This window comes from Macrobrachium nipponense, chromosome 14, assembly GCF_015104395.2.
Source record: "Macrobrachium nipponense isolate FS-2020 chromosome 14, ASM1510439v2, whole genome shotgun sequence".
NCBI classification, from domain to species: Eukaryota; Metazoa; Arthropoda; class Malacostraca; order Decapoda; family Palaemonidae; genus Macrobrachium; species Macrobrachium nipponense.
Window position 1 is genome coordinate 59,570,659 of NC_087207.1, and position 22,763 is coordinate 59,593,421.

General features: G+C 37.3%; 1 protein-coding gene across 1 annotated transcript in view; it reads left to right on the forward strand.

Annotated features, from left to right (window-relative positions):
• The window catches only part of LOC135226546 (microtubule-associated protein futsch-like), a 302,767-nt gene extending 281,470 nt beyond the window's left edge, over positions 1–21,297 (forward strand). The window contains 5 exon segments of the mRNA XM_064266202.1: positions 4,615–4,713; positions 6,317–6,429; positions 7,270–7,405; positions 7,724–10,704; positions 15,833–21,297. Of these exon segments, the coding sequence (XP_064122272.1) occupies positions 4,615–4,713; positions 6,317–6,429; positions 7,270–7,405; positions 7,724–10,704; positions 15,833–15,907 (3,404 nt within the window). The 3' untranslated portion in view covers positions 15,908–21,297.
• Positions 21,298–22,763: the final 1,466 nt, after the last annotated feature.

The following is a 22,763-nucleotide window of genomic DNA, read 5'->3' on the forward strand; positions in this document are numbered from 1 at the left end:
GTCATAGACCTTTCGGTCCTCAACTCATTCATCCTAAATCCGCCCTTCAAGATGGAAACACCACGCTCGGTGCTGGCTTCCGTGAGGCAAGGGGATTTCATGATGTCCCTGGATCTCAAAGACGCCTACTTCCAGATCCCGGTACACCCGTCCTCCAGGAAATACCTTCGCATAAGTTGGGAGGACCGGACCTTCCAGTTCAAGTCACTCTGCTTCGGACTGGCAACGGCCCCGCAAGTGTTCACGAGGGTGTTCTCCCTGGTGTCGTCTTGGGCCCACAAGAGGGGTATACGCCTTCTCAGGTACCTAGACGACTGGCTACTCCTTTCCTCCTCAAAGGAGCGCTTGATAGAACAGAGAGACGCCCTCCTGGCCTTCTGCAAAACCCTGGGAATCATGGTGAACTGGGAGAAGTCCCTTCTAGCTCCCTCCACCAGGATGGTGTACCTGGGGATGGAATTGGATACGGAAGTGGGGCGAGCTTTCCCCTCGGGGGACAGGCTGGCAAACCTCCGAAAAATTGCCTGCAACTTCCTAAGCCACCCCCCGAGACCGGCAAAGGAGTGGCAAAGGCTTTTAGGCCACCTGGTCTCCCTGGAAAAACTAGTCCCCCAGGGAAGGCTGAGATTAAGGCCACTACAATGGGACCTGAAAGTAGGGTGGTCCCAGAAGGAGGAAACACCTCAAAAGCCGGTTTCCATCTCACTGGCAGCAAGGAAGGCCCTCGGTTGGTGGCTGAATCCTGCAAACTCTCATCGGGGTGTGCCCCTCGGGTCAGTGCCCCCGGAGATGCTCCTGTTTACGGACGCGTCGAAGGTAGGCTGCCCACCTGAATTCCCTCTCAGTGCGGGGGATATGGTCGCAAGAGCAGAGCACCTTCCACATAAACAAACTGGAGCTCTTGGCAGTAAAGCATGCCCTGGAAGCATTCAAGGAAGCAGTGGGAGGACACTCGGTGTGTCTGATGTGCGACAATGCCACAGTGGTCGCCTACGTCAAGAAGCAAGGAGGCCTGAGATCAAGGGATCTCTGCGGATTGACGGAGGAGATCTTGAGCCAAACCGAAGCCCTTGGGACCTCCTTGACGGCAAGATTCATTCCCGGCAAGAAAAACGTAGTCGCCGACGGCCTCAGCAGATGGGGTCAGGTGGTGGGATCCGAATGGTCCCTACACCCCGAAGTAGCGAGGGAACTAATAGGGAAGTGGGGCTCCCCATCCCTGGACCTGTTTGCTACGAGGCTAAACACCAAACTGCCGGTGTACTGCTCCCCGGTGCCGGACCCAGCCGCGTTTTGGGAGGATGCGTTCCAGCACCCGTGGGACGGCCTGGACATGTACGCTTTCCCTCCCTTTGCAGTCCTCAGGCAGGTCCTCAACCATCTAAGAAAGGCGAAAGGGGCGGCCCTGACGTTGGTGGCGCCTTGGTGGCCGGACAGGGAGTGGTTCCCGGACCTTCTAGAGTTGGCCTCTCTTCCTCCTTGGGAGCTGCCCCCCAGGCCAGACCTGTTAAGACAGCCCCACTTCGAGAGGTTCCACAGGAACATTCCAGCCCTCTCCCTTCACGGCTGGAGACTATCGAGCGGCTGTTAAATAGGAGAGGGTTTTCTGGGAGGGTGGCTTCTCACATGTCCAGTTACTTGAGGGAATCCTCCGCTAACATCTACCAGGCAAAGTGGAAGGTTTTTGGGGCCTGGTGTAGAAAGCGTAACCTGGAACCTCTCCGAGCGAAGATCCCAGACATCGCAGAATTCTTGACCTACCTGAGGTTGGACAAGGGCCTGTCAATTCCAGCAGTCAAAGGAGCCAGGTCCGCATTGAGCCAGGTCTTCTCCCTGAAAGGGCTGGATCTGGGGAACTCGAAGCCTCTGTCCTTGCTCATAAGGAGCTTTGAGCAGAAGTGCCCTCCCAGCGCTGGCTTGGTTCCCCGCTGGGATGTTGCAATAGTTTTGGATTCCCTGAGGAAGCCCCCGTTCGAGCCGCTCAAGGACATCCTGGATAGGGAGCTGACCCTCAAGACAGTGTTTCTGCTAGCCCTGGCCTCCACGAAGAGGGTGGGGGAGCTCCACGGCCTCTCGTATGTAGTGACCCACACGAGGGGATGGAAGGAACTCTCATTCAGGTTTGTCCCCTCCTTCGTGGCTAAGAATCAGAACCCCTCGAGCTCGGATCTCAGGTTCGTGGAGTTTTCCATCCCTGCCCTCCCGAAATCGGACCAGCCTAAGGATCTCCTCCTTTGTCCGGTGAGGGCAGTTCGGAAGTACATGGAAAGAACAGCCCGGTTCAGGCCGGAGGTAAAGAATCTCTTCGTCACCACGGGAAGGGTGAAGAAGGCAGCCTCGAAAAACACCATCTCCTTTTGGCTGAGAGAAACCATCCGGAGAGCCTACGAGAAGGGGGGCCTTTCCCCTCCAGAGGGAGCCAAGCCCCATGACATCAGGGGAATTGGGGTGTCCCTTTCATTCTCAAAGAACATGGCAGTGGACCAGGTCCTGAGGGCAGGAGTCTGGAATAGGCAGTCGACATTCACAGCCCACTATCTAAAAGACTGCACGAGAAGGTCGCTCGACGCCTTTGAGATTGGCCCCGTGGTGGCAGGCCAGCAACAGGTCTAGGTCCCCTCTCCAATCTTCTTGGAGTGGACGGGCCGGTGTGTATTGAGTGTATGTGAGTGTGTGTGGTTTTTCCTCAAATCCCCCCTAATCCTTATCCTTGTTATCCCTGGGCCTTTGGTTGGAGCGAGGAATCCAGGATACTCAGGTAAGATACGCAGGAGTGCGTATGGTTCTCAGTACAAACCACAGTTTTACATGTCAAGGTTTGGTTATACCCGCACCAGGCTTGCCTTGCACCCCTCCTAACCAACCACCCACGATAACGGGCTGGGTTGAGTTCTAAGGGGAGCAGTCGCCCCTCCTCTGACCTATCACCTTTGGGGGCCGTTCCCTCCCCTAACCTTCGCCCTCCTCCTAAGGGGTAAGTCTCCTATGAAATGGTTCGAGGTAAGTATCTCGCATCGGAACAAATCACAAATTCTTGGTAATTTGTATTTTTCCTAGCGATACTTACCTCGAACCATTTCATAGGAGATTCCCGGATGTCGATCCGGGTCCGACCAGAAAATTCTGGTTATATGCCGCACCCAGGTCAGGCCTATGCCCCAGGGGTCGGAGACCAAGCCATCCTAATGACCTATAGTCAGTCCTTCTTACTCCACTCCGAGGTGTCTCCCCTAAGCTTCAGCGGGGCTGGAAGGGCGGGAGTCTAATTCCATGGTTCGAGGTAAGTATCGCTAGGAAAAATACAAATTACCAAGAATTTGTGATTTTGTCTTAAAGTAGACACGCTTTTCAGTTAGATAATCGTTATCATTCCAATTTACTTTGGCATTTATATATACAAGCACATAAATATAAAGAATATTTGCTCTTATGAACACATGCGCAGTTTGCGACCTCTCACAGTAAAAACACTCTTGCAGTGTTCAAGTTCGCCAATCATGCTTTGCACTTTGTATGGACTTATGTATCCGGCGTGACTTGTAGATATTAGTAAAGAAATATAATTGTTGGAAAATGTTTTTCAGGCATGTAATTTGTTTCAGTCTTTTATTTTTTATATATTAATATATATATATATATATATATATATATATATATATATATATATATATATATATATATATATATATATCGGGGGTAAAGATACGCGATGAAGACCCATTGCAACTTTATTTGTGCAACATTAAACGATATTCATGTCACCGTTACAACCTGACTCATTTGCAGCCTGCCTTGACCGGCGTGAAATTGATTTTTTTTTTTTTTTTTTTTTTTTTTTTTTTTTGCACTGTAATTATGAGTCCCCGTAACCTTACCCGCTAGGGTAGTCAAGAGTCTCGTTCATAAGTAAATACGAACGGGCACTAGTCCATCCAATAACCGGGACAAAAAAATAAGTTTTCTTTATGAACTTGACCCGCAATCGTATCAAGTTCTCAATGCCAGCGACTTGTTTTTGTGGCGTAAATAGTTAACGCACTCGGCCTTCACTTGTGGGTTCTCAAATTCGGCGACATATGTAAGTGAATGAAGATACTCAGGTGTATTGAATATGTTAAGACTAACTCCAGTCTATTATTATTATTATTATAAAATGTATGTAATCCAACGCAGTCCAGATGAGTAATTGTCAACGTTGAAATTCATACTCAAAAAGTGATTTACTTAAAAGCTTTTTCATAACACTGCCATAACTTCACAAATTCACGTTGATTATTATCATTTCACAAAGTTACATTACTAAGGTTTTACACTAAAAGTCATCAATTTGGATATTTCGTTTTTTTTTTTTTTACTATTTACGTAAAAGTGAAAACGCATAGTTATATGAGCGTATTGAATTTTCCATTTGCACTGTGAGTTTTGTTTTAGGCACCTTTGCGGATATGGTAGAGGTACAAGCAAGTAACCAGGCAATTAGAAATCTCATCGTTTATTTATTATTCCACAAATCATTATGTCGTGTTTTATTACCTTATGCAATGATCTTAACAAATGAAGCTATAGGTAGAAGCAAGACCACGTTTTACCTCGTCACTGTTCGTGTATCGGCAGCACGTCCTGCTAGCAAAGTGAAGACGAGGACTAGGCAGAGGGCCACTTACTTGAGTGACAGCATACTGGATGGACGGGATCCCTTTTCCAAGTCGCAGGGTAACCTTGACACTGGTCATACTAGGTGATACGCACCATGTCTCCAGCTGCGGGATTCTCTCTGTGGTTACGGCTTGCTTGTTCGTGTGGGGAATGTTGAGTGACTGAATATTTATTTATTTTCCCTAATTTTCTGTATTGACCAACGTCCTGTGACTGTAGTTAATGTGGTTCTGTTGAGGCAGTTAATTGATTAGCCTTTATGTCTTATTATTCTTTTTTTCGGTCTCATGTGATACCTATTAGTTGATATTTTGACTTTGTGAGGACTAGTCGATTGATTAAGCCTCCGCATGTCAAATCTTTCCTTATAATTCTTATATACTTTGTTCGTCGTTCTGATTATGTACAATGCCAGGGCATTTTGTCTTGATTTTTGACCCCGTATGTTGCAAACTTGTATGTAAAATCTCGCTCTTGTCCTTATTAGCACGGTAGCAGTTGGGTATTGGATTCTTGGTCATTGACCTTGAACTTGTTGATTTTCCTGTATGACCTTGCTCAAGAAAAATGGTACGTTTTAGTAAACTTTTGTGATTTTTTTTTTTTTTTTAAAGAACAGTAGTAAGCGAGAAATTAAGCATTTCCCTTCAGCGCTAGAGCCTTTTTCTCGTATTCCAATCCCCTTCAGGATTTTCTGTCCCTGTTTTCACGCCAGTCTGCTCTTATTGAAAACAAAAATGTCAGGATAGCATTATTACCATTTGGCTTGAAATCTCTTTTTAAGTTTTTTAACCTGGCCACCTTATGGCTTGTGTAAGTTTACATTGCATGTCTTTAATAATTTTGGAATCTTTTTAAACAGAGGATCTTGTTTTGTAATATTACATTGAATTTAATGTTCTTTTTCAGCACTGAGTAGGATAGCCATAGCCTGGTCATCAGAGATTATCCATTTGACTCTTATTGTAATAGTTTTGCCATTCATTAGGTCACTTCCGAATTCTTCCCTTAGCCCCCCTTTTTTTTTAAGTATATAAACACTGTTAAAGAACATTTTTGGGACAGACATATTATTGAAAATAGAAAGTTTTTTTGTTGGTCATTTACAGAGTTGCTGCTGTGAGAGAATCAAGAGGCTTGTGATATAGTTTTCTCTTTGATGTTAAGCAATTGTTTGCTTAACTGCTTTGCTTGGAAAGCGGTTTCTATGTTCTTTGTTTTCTAAGGGATTGGCCCCACTGTCTTTCCATCCTCATTTTTTGTTCTCTTTTGTGTCAGTTCTGGGGCAGGTCATTTCAGTAAGTTTGCTTTTACAATCAGACTTTGTATTTAAGAAATACAGACCTTACCTATTGTATTTGAGAAATACAGACCTCGTCGATTTTCAATCCCATGGACATGTTTTAGGTTTGCTTGGAAGTTTATGTGAAAACTTCCTCTGTTGATTCTTATATACCATATATCTGGCTTCTGATTTTATTCCTGACTGAAGACTTTAAGTTGTTTCAAGGACATTTTGATAATTTACGCTTCAGCACCTTGGGTTTATGCGTTTATATTATTGTACAGTGCGTTAATGTAACTGTAACTCATCAATAAATGATAATGTGCATGAGGATGAAATTGAGGAAACGGGCTCAAATTCACATCTCTATTTCAGATAATGAACCTGTTGCTGGTGCTGTTCCACTAAGCCATCAAGCAGCTCATCACAAGATCTCCGTTAGGCCTCGTCGAACCCATGGTGCACCACGTTCAAGGAGGTCTGCTCAGGTATATTTCATTCCAATTTTTGAATTGATATTTTTATCAGCATATTTGACCGTCTATATCTTCTTCACTGTATAGTTGAGTGCAAGTTAAAATTTTTGTTTTGGAGCTTCTCTAAAATATTTTCAATTAATTGTACAAATTCTCTGGAAGATTTAAGTATAAAGACATAATGTCAATGGTTGAGATTTGTAAGACAATTTCACACCATTAGAATCAGAAACTTAATTTTCGGGTGAAGTGTTATTTATATCTCCAAACTCTAGTGATGGTAGCATGGTGGTTTCCATGTAACAAAATCCACGTTTCAATGCAGTATCAGCAGAGCTGATATATCCTGGAACTTGAAATATTTTAATTTTCTCAAGTGCCTTTCAGGTTGCATACCTCTGAAACATACCATATAAAGAACAAATATCAAAAGAAGTATTTCTTAAGACCTGTATGTATGTAGCCATTTCTGTATATTTTTTCTCCAAGGAAAATTGTCATCAAATGTTACAGATGAGTCTGAGAAGTGTGCATAAAATTATGAGATAAAATACAAACACCTTTCAATTCACATTTGCAGATGATGCAAAATTTCAGTAGAGTGTGTATTCATGGTAAGGAAAGGGAACAATTCACAATTCAATCAACTGTAGCATACAAGTAGGAAACTAGGCACTTGTAACACTATTATACTCTTTATTCCTGTACATTTATATACATTATCGTATAGTAAATATATACAATTAGCTTATTTATCCTTACCTTGCAAAATATTTTTATTCATAGATATGAAGTTAACTATGTTATGCTTATATATTTAAGTATTTCTGAAATATGGATAATCTGTTTTAGATTGCTGGGCAGATGAGTCTGCCTGCAACCCCAGAAGTCAATGAGGAAGCCAACAGTAAAAATGCTACTCCACCAAAGCCTGCCACTGCCACAGTTCCTCCATCTCTTGATACTGCTGTCATACAGCCAGTTATTGGTAAGATTGGCTTTTGTTTTTGTTTGCAAATCATTTCAGTCACAATATTCAGTGACTGAGGTGTGGCATATACATCTAATTCTTTATAGCAATTCAGTAACTTATGCAGTTTTAATTTCTTTCTTGTTACCAGATTGGTTTTAAGGTTTGCTTTGGAGCTATCTGGATGGAATTTAATTTTATAAAAAAAATTTCCTAGGTTTTTCTTAGAGGGTAGAACATACTTTATGAATACATTGTTTTATACTAAGATAATATTGTTATGCTTCTTTCCAGTTTTAAGCATCTTAAAAAGTACATACATTTTTTTGTCTTCAGATGACCAAATTAAGCAAGAATCCAGTGTCACTACTGAAAGTCATGAGCCTGAAAAGAAAGATGAACCACTGCTTCAGAGAATATTTGGAAGTGTACGGTCTGGGAGGCGGAGATCTCGAGGCAGTGGTGACGAGAGCCGTGAAAACAGTGTAAGCCCGATGCGCCGTGGAGGTGACCAAAGAACTTCAAGAGAAAAACGAAAGGATTCATCAGGGTCAAAGTTCCCCATGTTAGGGAGAACCTCTACTAAATCACGTCAGGAAACACATCCTTTACCTCCATCAGGTAAAGTGAGAGATCCAAGTCGAGAGAGGTCTAAACAAGAAGCAGTCTCTTCTTCACCTCAGACACCTCGGTCAGCGAGTGTGGAAGGGCGTTTAGAAAGTACAACTCCAGGCCCACCAAGTGTTTTCCGAATGTCTTCATATGAAGAGCGTTCATCTCGACCTATAGAAGGTGTAAGGAAGGTTAAAAGTTTCAGAGAAATTCAAGGAAGTCAGCATGAAGTTCACCCCAAGATCACTCCTGCTCAGATAAATTGCGAAGATAATGAATTGTCCCTCAAAAAGACTTCATCAGTTGAAAGTTTAGATGGTGATACAAAAACTTCATCGTCACGAACAATATCGTCAAGTGGTGTTACTGACATATCTGCCTCATCTCATCGATCAATAGATTCTCTTACAAATACATCACTTCCAGGAGTTTTCATTCGTCCCCAGTCTCAAAGTCAGTATAAGGTTTACAAGCATAAACATCATGAACAACAGCTTTCAAGCCAGCAAGAAGCCCTTAGTGGACAAGATATTAATTCAGGACCTCTTTCTTTAGATTCTAGCATAACCTTGCAATCCCGTGAGCCTGAGGATTTGCTTAGGAAAGCATCTAGTGTGTCTCATGTTGGATATACTACAGATGCATATAAAGCCAGTCTTGCCAAAGATGTAGATCAGTTAGAACCTGCAAGCAAGAGGGTCGTAGATATGAAATCTGGATCCAAGTCAATTTCTGTCGAAGATAAATTAGACTCCCGCGTAAAAGAGTCCAAAAAGTATCCTGGGAATGCTGTACAGACTGAGACTGATGGAACATTAAAACATAAAGGGTCAGACGAGGGAGAAGTTGATGGCGAATCTCTTCGCCGTCGCTCATTAAAGAAAGAACCCAGTATGAAACGAATTATTACTCGTGAACCAGATCCTTCTCCAGTCCCAGAGTTCATGCGTATCCAGCTTAACAAAGTTGAAAGTAAAGGGCATTCTATTATTTATGATACTGATAATGATAAGCAAGCAAAACTTGAGTCAAAGGTTACAGAGTCATCTACCATACTTACAGACAATGAATTAAACACTAGTACTAACATGCAGAAAATACCCCAAGAAGGACTGAATAATGTGAAAATTGAACCTAGTCATATCATAATTGAAAGTAGATCGGAGAAACCATACATTAAGAAGAGTAATAGTAAAGTTGGGAAGAGTATACAGAGGGATATTTCACCATCTGGAAGTACATCAGAGAAAAAAGACCATGATTCTGGTGTGGAAGGTTCTTCTCCAGAGCCCACAATTGAACGAGTTATACTGAGAAAACCACTAGTATCAGAGAGAGCTCCAGTTATGGATCGTGCTAATTCAGTTGCAGGTCAACCGCTTCCTTCACCCACAAAAAATGATCAGCCTGAGCTTTTTAAAGTCTTTGCAAGAAGATCTTTCAAAATCAAAGATGCAGATAAAGAAAAGTTTCAATCTTTTGATTATGATGAAGAAAATATTGAAGCTGCAAGTGAAATTTCTGAAGTAACAGTAGTATCAACCAGACCTGCAGATAATTCATCATCATCGTTTAACAACACTGCAACAACTACAGCAGTTACTTCCTTACCATCAACAGTCCAAGGATTACAGAAATCAAGCATCAATGCCATATCTTTTAATAAGAAATCTGTAGGTAATCCTACTCTCTCATTCTGTCCACCACCAGCAACAAATGTGAGTAATCCCTTATCAAGTTCACCTGTATCTCATAAACCAAGTGTTCATATTTTATCTTCTGCTAATAATGCATCTGGAATGAGCCCTCCTATTAATATAAGTTCTGCTCCATTAGGTATTACTACTACCTCCCCAAGCAGTAGTTTTAATACTAATCAGCAAAGTAAATCATCTGTTTCCCCTGTTCAAGTGTCAGTTATACGTCCAACCAACACATCTCCTGATGTTACTATGTCAGAAACAAATACAGTAGTACCTGTTCAGCAGAGTGGTATTACAAGTAAAATTATTAGTAGCCGACTAGCTTCAATGAATGTTACAGGAACTAGTGACAGTACAAGTGGAGATGAATTAGAAAATAGTTCAACTCCTCCTTCTGTAACTCCAGTACCAAAGACTTCTAGATCAGGCTCTGGGCTTGTTTGGCCACCCCGGCCTTATTACGAAGAAGAAACACAGTCTCCTCAATATATTTCACAAATTAGGAGGTTATCTAGCAGTCCAGGTTCACATGATCTAGAAGGAAATAAAACACTAATAAAATCTGATGAAAATCAGGATCCAGTAGAGATTTCACCACTTGACATTGGTGCTGCAAGACGCCGATTTATGAGTGGGGGCAAAGATTGCCATGCTGCAGTTACTACGGCTGCACAGATACTACCAGCAGTCTCTACACCTACCACAGTTCAAAGCACCAGCTGTTCAGGAGTACCTAATTCTAAAACTGGTTCATCAGTAACAGAGGCACGAAACGCAACACCATCCTTTACAATCACGGTACGCACACAGTCTGTACCATCAGAGCATACAACTGCCTCTGACACAAACATGAGTATAGAGCAGAATGTACATAGTATACAGAAATCAGAACAAGGGACTTCATCTCCAGCAACAGAGGACTGGAGAGTACTGGTGCGACAGCGGCGAGAGGGAAGACTGAAGCAAACTAAGACGCCAGATTCCGAAGAAATTATAATAGAGGTACTGTAGATGTTCTTGTGTATTTTTTTTTCTATATTGGTAATGGCCCATGTTTTAAAAACCAAATGTATACCTTGTTTTCATTTTAGTGGAATTTGATTTTTAGTATTCAATGTATTTTTTTTTATTGAATATTCTTCTCAAATGGCTTTTCTGCCTATCTTGGATATTTTGCTTAGTTTTTTCTAGAAATTTGTCCAATCAAAATCATCTTTTCTTGTATATTTTTCTTAATATTTTTTCTCCCCAAAACATTGTCCTTCATTGCACGTGATTTTCATATGTATTCAATTTTTGTTATGTTAAGTATTTTTTCTACATCATCTAATAGGGATATGTTTATGGGTACTGATTAAAAAGGCACTGGATTTATAAATCTTTATTGAATAAATTCTGAGTTTTCCATTATTATATACTTAAAATAATTTTTTCTTGGGTATACTAATCAATATAAGCACTTGTATAGCCTCACATTTAGGTAAAGTAATGAAAATCAATTTTCAATGGGATTCAGTTCCTTCATAATAATTATTTTGTGGTCAATGCGAATTAGTAACATATAGTACAGTCAACCCTCTGTATTTGGGAGGTGAGGCACAACCATCTGCAAATGGCTGAAATCTACAAATAGTATACTTGAACCCCTCTAAAAACACTCATAACTGTTTATTTTAATAGTTGAAACACCAAAGACCCCCTCCAAAAATGCTTACAATTACCCATTTTAATAGTTCAAATGCCAAATACATATCAAATGTATATTTAGTCATGAAAATAATATGAAAATACAGTAATTAGAGAATGTTGCTCTATGACAAATCTGTGAATAGGCGATTTTTCCCTGATAATTTGGAGATCCGTTCCACAGAAAAATCTGTGAATAGGTGAAACCACAAATGCTGAACTATAAATATGTGGAGGTTGACTGTAGTCAAAAGCATGCTTATAATCAAAACAGTTGTTATTATATGCAATATTTCATTATTAAGTGAGAATACAATAGTACATGATAAATTATGTAGAATAAATTATGAACTTTATATATATTAAACTGGCAACTTTATAAAGTTTACCCATGACAAAATATAGAAAAGCAAATTAAAAAATATTACAGTATTACCATAAAGCACTTTTCTCATAAGCTACTGCATTTTATATTTGCAAAGTTGTCCCTAAACTAATCACAAACCTTATGGCAAGAAAACTACCATCAACACCAGTCAAAGCCCTAAACTACCAAAACATTATGGATAGCCCAAGTAACCTTTCTTACAGGTATACATGCACCTGAGTAGCATTACCAAAGTACTGTATTTGTTTCCCAGGATTACCAGTCTTGTCTGCCAGATGGAAGAAGGTAGACAACTGTGAATTACGTTATGATCCTTTAGGGTACTAATAACTTTGGTCTGGCAATCTTCCCTAGGTTTTTTTTTATTGATAGCAAAGGATTCTGTTCTGTAGTTCTTTCTGAGTCATCCAATACACTTCTTTATGTTTACTCTCCCATAATTCAGCAAGAAAAGTGATTTCATCACCAAGCAAGTACTGTTTGCCACAAGTGTTGCAGAAATTGCCAGATTCTCACTGTCTTTGTGTTTTAGCTTTCCCACTGTGATCACTACATTACAGGAAGATGATTTCATCTACTGGAATCCTCTTTAACTACTACTGGAAGACCACAGCAACCAAGGAGAAAGCTATCACCCCTCCAGCCTAGTGAAAGAGGATATGCTACAGAGAAGTCCTTTAGAAGAATAGGTAGAAGGAAATGAAATCTATGTTTCCCCACTGTCAGTTCCTCCATTTATGAGGCTTGTAGAGATGGTTATAATCTTGCCTTTTTGGAGAACCCCACCCTTTCCTCACAGCCAGTAGATAATGTGATTTATAATAGTCAGTCATTCTGAAAAGTTCCAGGTTTAGGATGACAGTACAGTAAATGACATGGAAAGAGGCAAAAGAGAATGTGCTGAGTAAGTTACTTGGTTTTTACAACTGTTTAGCTTAATTTCTCTTCTGTTTCCAAGTTGTATCTTCACCTTAGACAAGAGCAACTTACCAGGTGTAGTTTTCTGTTGAGGGTTTGGTTTACATGACAGTTGACATGATTGGAAAACTCATCCTTGATCCAGAACTTCCTGCCAAGCTGTGGCAATCCCTAATCAGGATTTGATATCACTTAAGAAGTGGTTCCCCATATTTGTTTTTAGAGGAGGTCACTTCATGTCCAACTCTCATGTCATGGTCAGCAGTGACAATGCTAGATGACTATCCGTTAACAGCCCCAGACAGTTTTGAAAGACCTGGAGTTGTGGTGGAACCATGTCATCTACAAGAGGTCCTGCTGATCCATCCCTCTCTGAAGATCCTGATATTTACAGGCATGTCAAGTCAAGGTTGGGGCCACATTGACTTCCTGGAGTTAAAGGTTGCCTCCTTAGGCCTCTTAAGTCTGCAGCAAGAGCATTGTTACAATTTTCATATCCCTGTCTGGAGATTATCCAGCAAGGCTTAAGAGAAAGGGTTTTCTCGGGAACCAGCAGCAGCATTGCAAGGCCTTGCAAAATCTCATCCATTAACCTCTACCAGGTTAAGTGAAACAAACTCTGCAGTTGATATCATGAGAGGAGTGTTGATACAGTTAACCTTATTATTCCTTTAGTTGTATATTTCTTCCTTCCTTCTCTTAATTAGGATCTTATCTTGGTGCTATAAAGACTAAAACTCCTTGAAAACGCATCTACCTCAGAAATCACACACACATTTGCATCTTCAAAATAGTTAAACTCACATTTGCATCTTCAAAATAGTTAAGTGAAGCTCTTGCCTTATCTGGGAAGGATAATAAGGAGGATGGTGGTTATCAACAGTGTCTCATTTCCTCTGTCCTTTTGGGCAAAGACCCAGGCATCTATTAATAGGACTGCACCACTGCACTTTACTTGAACCAGTGAGAACCCAATACAGCAAGCACATCACCCTAAGGCTCATTTTTTCCATAGGTCAAAGAGAAAGACAAGTATCCAAAAACACTCGCCCAACTAAGGCAGGTAATACAAAGAAAAGCCAAAACAAGTGAAAGTCAAGAGCCCTGTCCACTTGTTAGCTTTCAAGTGTAAACTTCCTGCCTTACATCCTATATGTGGCCACCTTGCAATGTCATTCTACTTCACTTTGTATCCTACAGATTGCTCAAAAATAGTTCAAATTTTACTCAATAGAGCTCACATTTCCAATGAGCTATATTTCACCCTTAGGGAACAGGTTGGAGATTCACTATCATCCTCTTCATTATAACTCAACCTCACCTATCATTCAAGGTACTATCAGGAACTGAAGACCAAAGGATTACATTAGTAACTGTATCCTAAATAGATACAGTGCTTAATACAAGGATCTTATTTGACAATATGGTTTTGACTTTACTCTAAACCATTGTATGTTTGTAGTTACTGACCTCTTTAGTACCCCAAGTTCTGTTCTAGACCCTACAGGCAATCAAAAATGCTGGGATGTTCAGCATCTCGGCCTCCCAGTTAAACAGCATGGCAGGCATTTACATGATTAATGGTGTTATGATGAAGTCAAGTGTTTTTATAAAAGCTTTTTTCATATAAATCCTTTATTACAGCCAATGTATGCAGTCTTTCAGTTCAGTATTGTCAGCATACCTTTAGATTTTCCTCCTGCTTTGCTGTAGGCATCTGATATGACTCTTGACTACTCATGAATTTAAAAGTCTTGTAGCTGTTGTGCATGCTGTTTCTGCCTGTATATTCATTTCATAGAGAAAATATACATCTGTGATTTGATTACTGTAGATGGATTTTCCAGGCAACCACATTTTTCATCCTCTCTGTCAGAGCTTGACCTCAGTTTTGCTCCTTGGGGCATATATACTATTAAACTTGAGATAGCATGACCTGCAATAACTTCTTTAAGGACATGTCAAAAATACTATTCTCTTGACTTCTCTAGTTAAGAAAGAGTATGAAAATATTTACTGTATGTACTTTGTTTTTAATCTGATGTTAGCTGGATCATAAATCCTCTTTTTGAGTTCCGAGGATAGCGTGACCTGCAATAATTTTCATTTCTTTAAGGACATGTCAAAAATACTAATCACTTGTCTTCTTTAGTTAAAAAAAATTGAGTATGAAAATACTTTCAAACTTTGTTTCTTATCTGATGATAGCTGGATCATAAATCCTCTTTTTGAGTTCTGAGGGTGAGTTAACTATTATCCTCCTACCATAAGGCACACCAGGACCAGTCAATTTGGGCTGGGTTTCTTATTTATTTTCGACATTTGGATGATAACCTAGGTTGTATAAGAAACGGTAATGACAACCATCTAATGATTAATTTATGTAAATTAGATTTTTTTTTTTATATTTTGAAGCATTAGTATCTAAAAGCTTATGTTTTACAACTATCTATAATCATAGCAAGCATAGAATGCACCATCAAACCATAATTACATAGCACACCACCACCTACATCAAGGTAAACCCAACAGTATTTTCACTTTCAAAAAATACATTAAATAAATGTAATTCATTTACATTTTTTATGTAACGGTAGCCATACAGTTTCTAAAATCTGGGCTGAAGCACATACATGACATCTTTTTCTTAGGTCTTAGCTGAAGGTAAATTAAACTGTATCCTAATTCCAAAACTTACATAAATGTGTGCTCACTTTAACCCTTCTATCATGAAGCCTTCAATCATGAAATCAACAACAGTTTCTAGTTTTTTCACAAATATACAGTATACTTTCCTAAAAGTAGTAATAAAATTAAATTCCATGTGAATATTTTTTTTATATGGAAACATTCAAAAGGAATAAAGTTTTTATCAATATATTTAGTGCAAAATTGAAATAATTATTGTTTGACATTTCAGTTAGCTCTATACTCAATTATATATTAGAATGCACCAGAGTACGTTCCTGCTTAATGCCATGTTCCAGTACATGAACTTTTTACATGATTAAGTATTTATATTTGCCCTCAGTGTCTAACTCATTGTCCCTGTTTAGTTGTCACTTGTTTAGAAAATGCTGTTACTTTGTTAATCCTTTTTCTTTGTGTTGTAACATGGAATGAAATTTTGTATTTCAGACTCGACCACCCGTCTCTCGAAACAGCAAGGTTCTTGAGATGGCCAACAACTTCCAGAAGCTTCAGGTTGCCTAGCAGAAGCTTTATCCAGGACAACAATGGGCCAAATGACATTGAAATTTGTTTAATTTTTTGCTCTAACGGTTGACCATCTCTGAACCTCAGTTCACTCTGTCACAAGAGTATAAATGAGTGCAACCTCAGAGATGAGCAGAGTAGATTAGTAATTATTTACTACCCTCAGGACAATTTAAATCTGACCAACTTTTACGTGTGGTACTGATACTATGACTGCCGTTTTGAATAGATTTTGTTACGAATTTTTATATTACTTACAAAAGCATTTGTATGAAATTTATATTAAATCATATCTGTAGAAGTTATTGAATAGCTAAATAATTTGTTCTTTCCTAATAAAGAGATTATTTGTGTAATATTTAGTAGTTACAGAAAAATGTAGATGAAATGTAATATTTCATGATGAGTTTTAGATAACTTTTTTATAGACATCATACTTCAGGTAGAGCTAGCTATAAAAGTACTGTATTATGTTGGCAGTCTTATAATGTGTACGGTACACTATGTTAATACTAATGACAATAGAAGTGTCTGTCGTACTGTTAAACAGCACTACCTTGGGAACAGTTAAACAATTAGAGTATTAAAATTGAAGATATGTAAATTAAAATTTACTATTTAAATGCCTAAATGAAAATTTCAAAAGCTAAATTCTTGAAACCTGGCCCTAGAACGCAGTTTGCTTCTTATACTCATGCTAACAACCTGGACAGTTGAAAGTATGTATAACTGATTAGGATTTTTTTATTTTAAAAGGGAAAGATATATATAAATATATTACCATATATAGTACTTAGCTTTAAGATAAACTTTCTTTTTTCCGAGAAAGAGAAAAAGGTAGTATATACTATATGTGTAGTGTATGTAAATAGATGTAAATAGAAATGGACAAAAGCATGTGTAGCATATTTGCTTATGGGAAATATAGCTCTTAGGGGTTTAAAAGAAATTGTAAATTTTTAAAATTTGACAAAATGTTGGTCCAACATGTTTCAGATTAATGGGTAAAAGGATTCTGGAGTTTTACATAAAATCCTTTCTACAGTGCTGTTAGAGCTAAAATCTGGATTGCATTCAATTTTAGTTAAAATTTAATTACGCTGTTCAAAATTACTTTTTGTAATTAAAAGGAAAAAGTTTTTTTGATAGAATTATTCCTTTCCTCACCATTTACAATTTTAGGTCATCATAAAGTGCATGTAATAAAATATAAAAAGTTCATAAAAAATCATTGTGAAAATACACCCTATGTACCACATTTTTTTGGCAGGGTAAAGATGTTTCTGAAATGACACTTATACAGGGTGGGCATTTATTTATAACATTTTTCATAAAATATTAATTAAATAATTACCGAAGTATGTACATTGCCACATCCAAATATTTTAGTTATGTATAAAATACCTTCTTAAAATCACTTCAAGCCTATTCAAATTCTTGTTCTAACAACAAACCAACATGTACGGTACTTACTTTAATGATGTGCTTTTATGGTTCCAGTGGTGTGCTTTTAATTCACCTGTACAAGTTAAGACTTCTTCATAAACTTCCTTATAAAGAAACCCTCAAGGAAGAAAGTGCCAAATCCTGATAGGATGTTGATCATGGATCCTGAGTCAATTACTGTTACAGTATTCTGTCACTCATATGTTGATGCAAAATCTCTGCAAAAATTCACGCAGAGGTACCCCATTATTGTTTAAGTACTGTTGGAATGTCCCTCAGTAATTGTGCTTCGTTATTCAGATCTCTTGAAAATAACCTGAAAAAAAAAATTATATTTAACTCACAAGAGCAAGAAAAAATGTGTCGGTTATAAATTTATCACCCTGTATAAGCAGTAGAGTTTCATTACTAATCTTGACCCTTCTCTTCCTAATTCTGGAGATGGCATTATTCATTAAGTTAAACATGAGGTTTTTAATCTTACTAAAGAAAAAAAAATGTGATACACCGTGTCTCCAAAACATGTCAATAAGGAAAAACTAGAATTTAAAGTTTTGTTTGAGACAGAGGACTAGGCAAATGAATTCAGTCTCCCTCCAAGACTTATTAGTGGTTCATTAACAATAAAGCAAGAAGAATTATCCATGTGTAATTGGTAGATGTTTGTGATTACTCTTAGTTCCTATATGTAACCAGAAGGCATTCTATAGTCTTAAAAACTCCCTCTTTTTCCCCTGTGCATCTAGCAACTTGTTTATAACATACAGCATACTGTTGATTGTTACAAAGGATGGTCTGTTAGTCATTCCCCAAACAACACAATGGTAATTCTCATGATCGAGTTCTGTATAATAACCCAGGGCTTTGTTTTGTGTTATCAGCTGACCAGGTGCAGGTATTTTGACACTAACCACTGGTGTTTTATCATATAGCTACTGAGGAAAATAACATTTAACTTAATAAGTAAAAACTTTTGCTGTGTGGGGCAGAGAAAATTAAATTTGCCTTATTTTTTGCAAATGAATTCTTTCTTGTTAATTACTTATTTTGCCGGTTAACCAAAAAAAAAATAAAAAACTGTGATTACCAAGAAACATTTATCTTATGATAAATAATGTTGGTGTCAGCATTAAGATTTAACACAGCCCTCAATGCGTGAACACCATACTCTCATGGTATAAATGAAAAGTAAAATCGTATTGTTATATTTACTGTTGACTCTTTCATCATTTGGGACATTATCACTTTATCACATAGTACTGCTTAAAGCAAAACAATGTGAAAGTAGATTACACAAGATCCATTTCTCTAATGCTTTTGTGATTTGTGTTCACTGGTAGATTTTTTACAAGATGCTATTTTTAATATTTCAGCATTGGTTCAACAATTATAATGACAATCTGTTGCATTGTCTACATATTCACTTTATCTTGGCTGTGTGCTTTCTGTTATTACAAGCTGAAAGGAGAGTGATTCTTGCACTGCACATGTTTTGCCGTTACAATTTTAGTAGCAAAAATGTTTGTATTGAATAATTCAAGTCTGGTAATTCAGATTATGAACCAGCAGTGTTTGATAGGCTAGTTATTTTTAAACTAACTGTAGGATCATTAGCCTTCAGTATGCCCTTGTTCTTAAAACTTTAATTTTTCTTATTTTTTGTCCAAAACCACTCATGTCATATCACTTGAATCTCTTAAATCATAGTTTATGCCTTGAGTATAATATGAAGTCCACTATAACTTTATTCCCTAAGCTTCAGTAAGACAGTGCTTGAATCTACCCACCCTAAGGTGAAATGCTGTGGATTCAAATCTCACCCAAGGCAGATAAACTAACATGTCATTCTGGTTGAATGTGGGTCTGGTGCTATAATGTACAATAATATACCATATGAGAATGCAGGTCACCTGTAATATATACAGTATGTGGCTTACCTCTTAAGATTGTTAACTATTCAACCCAAATTTCATTGGATTTGAAAAAAAATTATGTTCTCAGTCCACAACATATCATACATGATATTTTGATAAAAATTTATAGAATATCTAAGAAAATGAAGCAGAGTAAATGTGGACTGTTATAACCTGGCAAGCATTACACATATATACTGCATAAGGTGTCAGGAAAGTCAGAAATATAAACTGCCTCAAAATTATGCAACATCCAGAGCCTCACATCAATAAGCAAAAATGCTGGTATGTTCTGGAAATAAAAAAAAAAAAAAAAAATAAGAAATCAATGCCACAACAAGAGAAAACCCCTCAATTAACATACTGATAAAAATAGTAAAAGTAAAAGTATTAAAATGTAAGGAATAAGGAACCAATTGTCAGACGCTGTTAATGGATGCAGAAAATATTTACAAAAGCATAATTATTATTATTACTATTAATAAACCAAGCCATCATACTGAACTTGTTTAAGCTAGTGTGAACAGTTGAAAAAAAAGTGCTTCACATTTATAAATTAACTAGTTTTTATACCATGCTAAAATACTTTAGAAAACAGGTCTACACTACCCATTTAGGTAAATTTATTGCAACTTGAGATAAATTCCTAAATCAAAATAGCATAAAATACGTACTTATAACCTCATCTATAACTCTTTGTTGTGTTTTGTATTTTAAAGCTGCATAAACACAGACATTTCCAAGTACATAAAAAATGTATATTTTGTTAATTCTGTGCATCTAGATACTCTACACAGTTTTTCAATGCTTTATTTACTTTCCTGAGTAAAATACATTCTTTCCAAAGTGAAATTCTGGAACCAGTCATCATGAAAACTAAACTATGACAAAACTTTAAACTAGTAATTGTTCAACAACCACTAGAAGCCACAGATATTTTACTCAACAAAAATTTTTGCTGTTAATACATTTTAAAAATGTTCCTGCAGCTGTTAATAAATTTTAAAAATGTGCAGCTGTTAATAAATTTTAAAAATGTAAGAAATGTCAAAGGAAATATTAGAAATTCTCCCAAATTAAGCTGTAACACTTACCTAATCTGTTGCAAAACTAAACTTGGTTTTAGCAACCGTACACAGAACAAAATTTATAAATATTAAAAATAAAAAATATGCTATTGCTAAATTTCTGTACCATAAAAATGGCAATTTACCTTTTAAAACAGGATTAAAAAAAACCATGATTAGGAAAAGGTGTTTGGTATAGTCCTCAATAAAACTAGAGGTAACAAGTTAAAGTAAAAGCATCAAAAACTTAACCTTTGATGAAATAAGATTATTAACCAGCAAACAAGAAATGTTTCTGAAATATATAAAAACATTAGAGTAACCACTCCCAATTCAACATAATCAATCCAGACTATTTCGTGATACTGACAACTACTATTAATAGTGCTTTGATTTAAGATACACTTAACAATTTTACTGTGATAAAATAAATCTGTAGGACACTTAATTATCTGGGATTATGGGAATTATTTCCAATGTAAACATAATAACAAAGCTGATTTCACCAATAGAAAATCCCTTCCAGTCAGCAAAGTTTTAATTACTTTACTACTTAAGTACTGTGATTTTATTCACTAATTATAATTTTATTCATCATTCTTTCTGAACTAATAATGTCTACTGTACTTCTCGACCATATTTGTAATCAGACTATTGATCTTTCTTTCTTTTCATATGATATCAAGTGCCTATGTTCAAAAATTTAAATTGCCTGTGCATAGTGTGTGATAATGATTTTCCAAAATTACTTATGGTATAATATACATATAATAATAAATCACTAATAAAGAAATTATCTAGGATACATACATATTCTACACCAGTGATTTGGAAATTACTCCATTGTGTCTAATTATGTGCCTTTGATAAACTGTACATATGGGTGAAGATGTGTGTTTACTGTATTAGTTGTGTATCACATGTAATGTATATCAGAAAAACATGGCAATGTTTATCATGAGTGCTTCTTTAATTATCCCTCAGTATATATACATATATAATGTAAATTTAAGAATAAACTGTAGAATTGGTTTCAGACTGATTGAAAGGAAAGAAAATTAAGAAAACAACAGCAATAATTTAAAATGAACAGCACAATTAAAGATCTAGTTTAACTGGTCAAGCACAGTTAAGTTCTTATTCTGCTCAGAAAAGAACTAAGCCTCAACTTTAATACAATTTGAGGCTTTAAGTATATAAGCAATTGCATTCTTTGTCTATCATAAAAAAGTTCCCTAATAGGAAATACACTGTTACCTTAATTAAACATAAAAGAACTGACAGGAATTACATGTGAAAACTAAAGCCTTTTGGCAGAACCACTAATCTAAAAAAAAATGAATAGAAGCCAAATATTTAGGATTCCTGTCTCTCAGTCAGCACTAAAAACAATGGGTTTGCTGTACATGCTGCACAAGAACTGACAGAATTACCACTGCTGATACTAAAGCTTTTGGCATTACCACTAATCTAACTGAATAGAAGCCAAATATTTAGGATTCCTGTCTCTCAATCAGCACTAAAAACAATGGGTTTGCTGTACATACTGCAAAAGAACTGACAGAATTACCACTGCTGATACTAAAGCTTTTGGCATTACCACTAATCTAACTGAATAGAAGCCAAATATTTGGGATTCCTGTTTCTCAATCAGCACTAAAAACAATGGGTTTGCTGTACATACTGCACAAGAACTACAAATACAAAAGCCAAAAGGCAGGTAACCTGATGTACTTTATCCCACATTCACTGACATAAGAGAGAAAGGAAAAGGAGAGGAGTTTAATCCTCAAGATCTGCTCTTGAAGAATATAAAAACTATGTTGGCCTGATAGGTGTTAGAAGGCTACTTGATAATGAACAGAGCTCCCCTCCATAAAAATATTAGAAAGAAATTAATATACGTTCAGGCATGTCACTGATTGTACAAACTGCCTTGTGACCCAACCCTGTCAGGAATAAAAAGAAAAAATTGCTCAAAATTATGGAAATAATATTCAGAAGCTGGGTCAGATGAGGCCACCATGAACTTGAGTAACATAAGTGAAGAAAGATGTTTCCCTATTAATTTTTAATTGGCTTGACCACAAAAATATATTAATAGTTTAGATCACATTTTCTCATATAAAACAGACATCATAGACTGTTAATGGGATTCTAATTCAGCTGCAATATACACCAACAAGATAAATAACTCTTTTTGGGTAGTAACCCACTGTTAATGAGAGTTATATCTTTGTGCTGGCAAGTGTGGTTAGTATTCAAAATAAAGATTACTTGATTGACCTGGATGACCATCTAGTTCACCTATTCACCATGAGTGTCTCAAATGTTTTAATTCTTATCAGAGTTCTTGACAACCCATTAAGTTGTACTTTAACAGTAGGTAATTATCCAAATAATAAATTTAATTATGAAAATTCATAT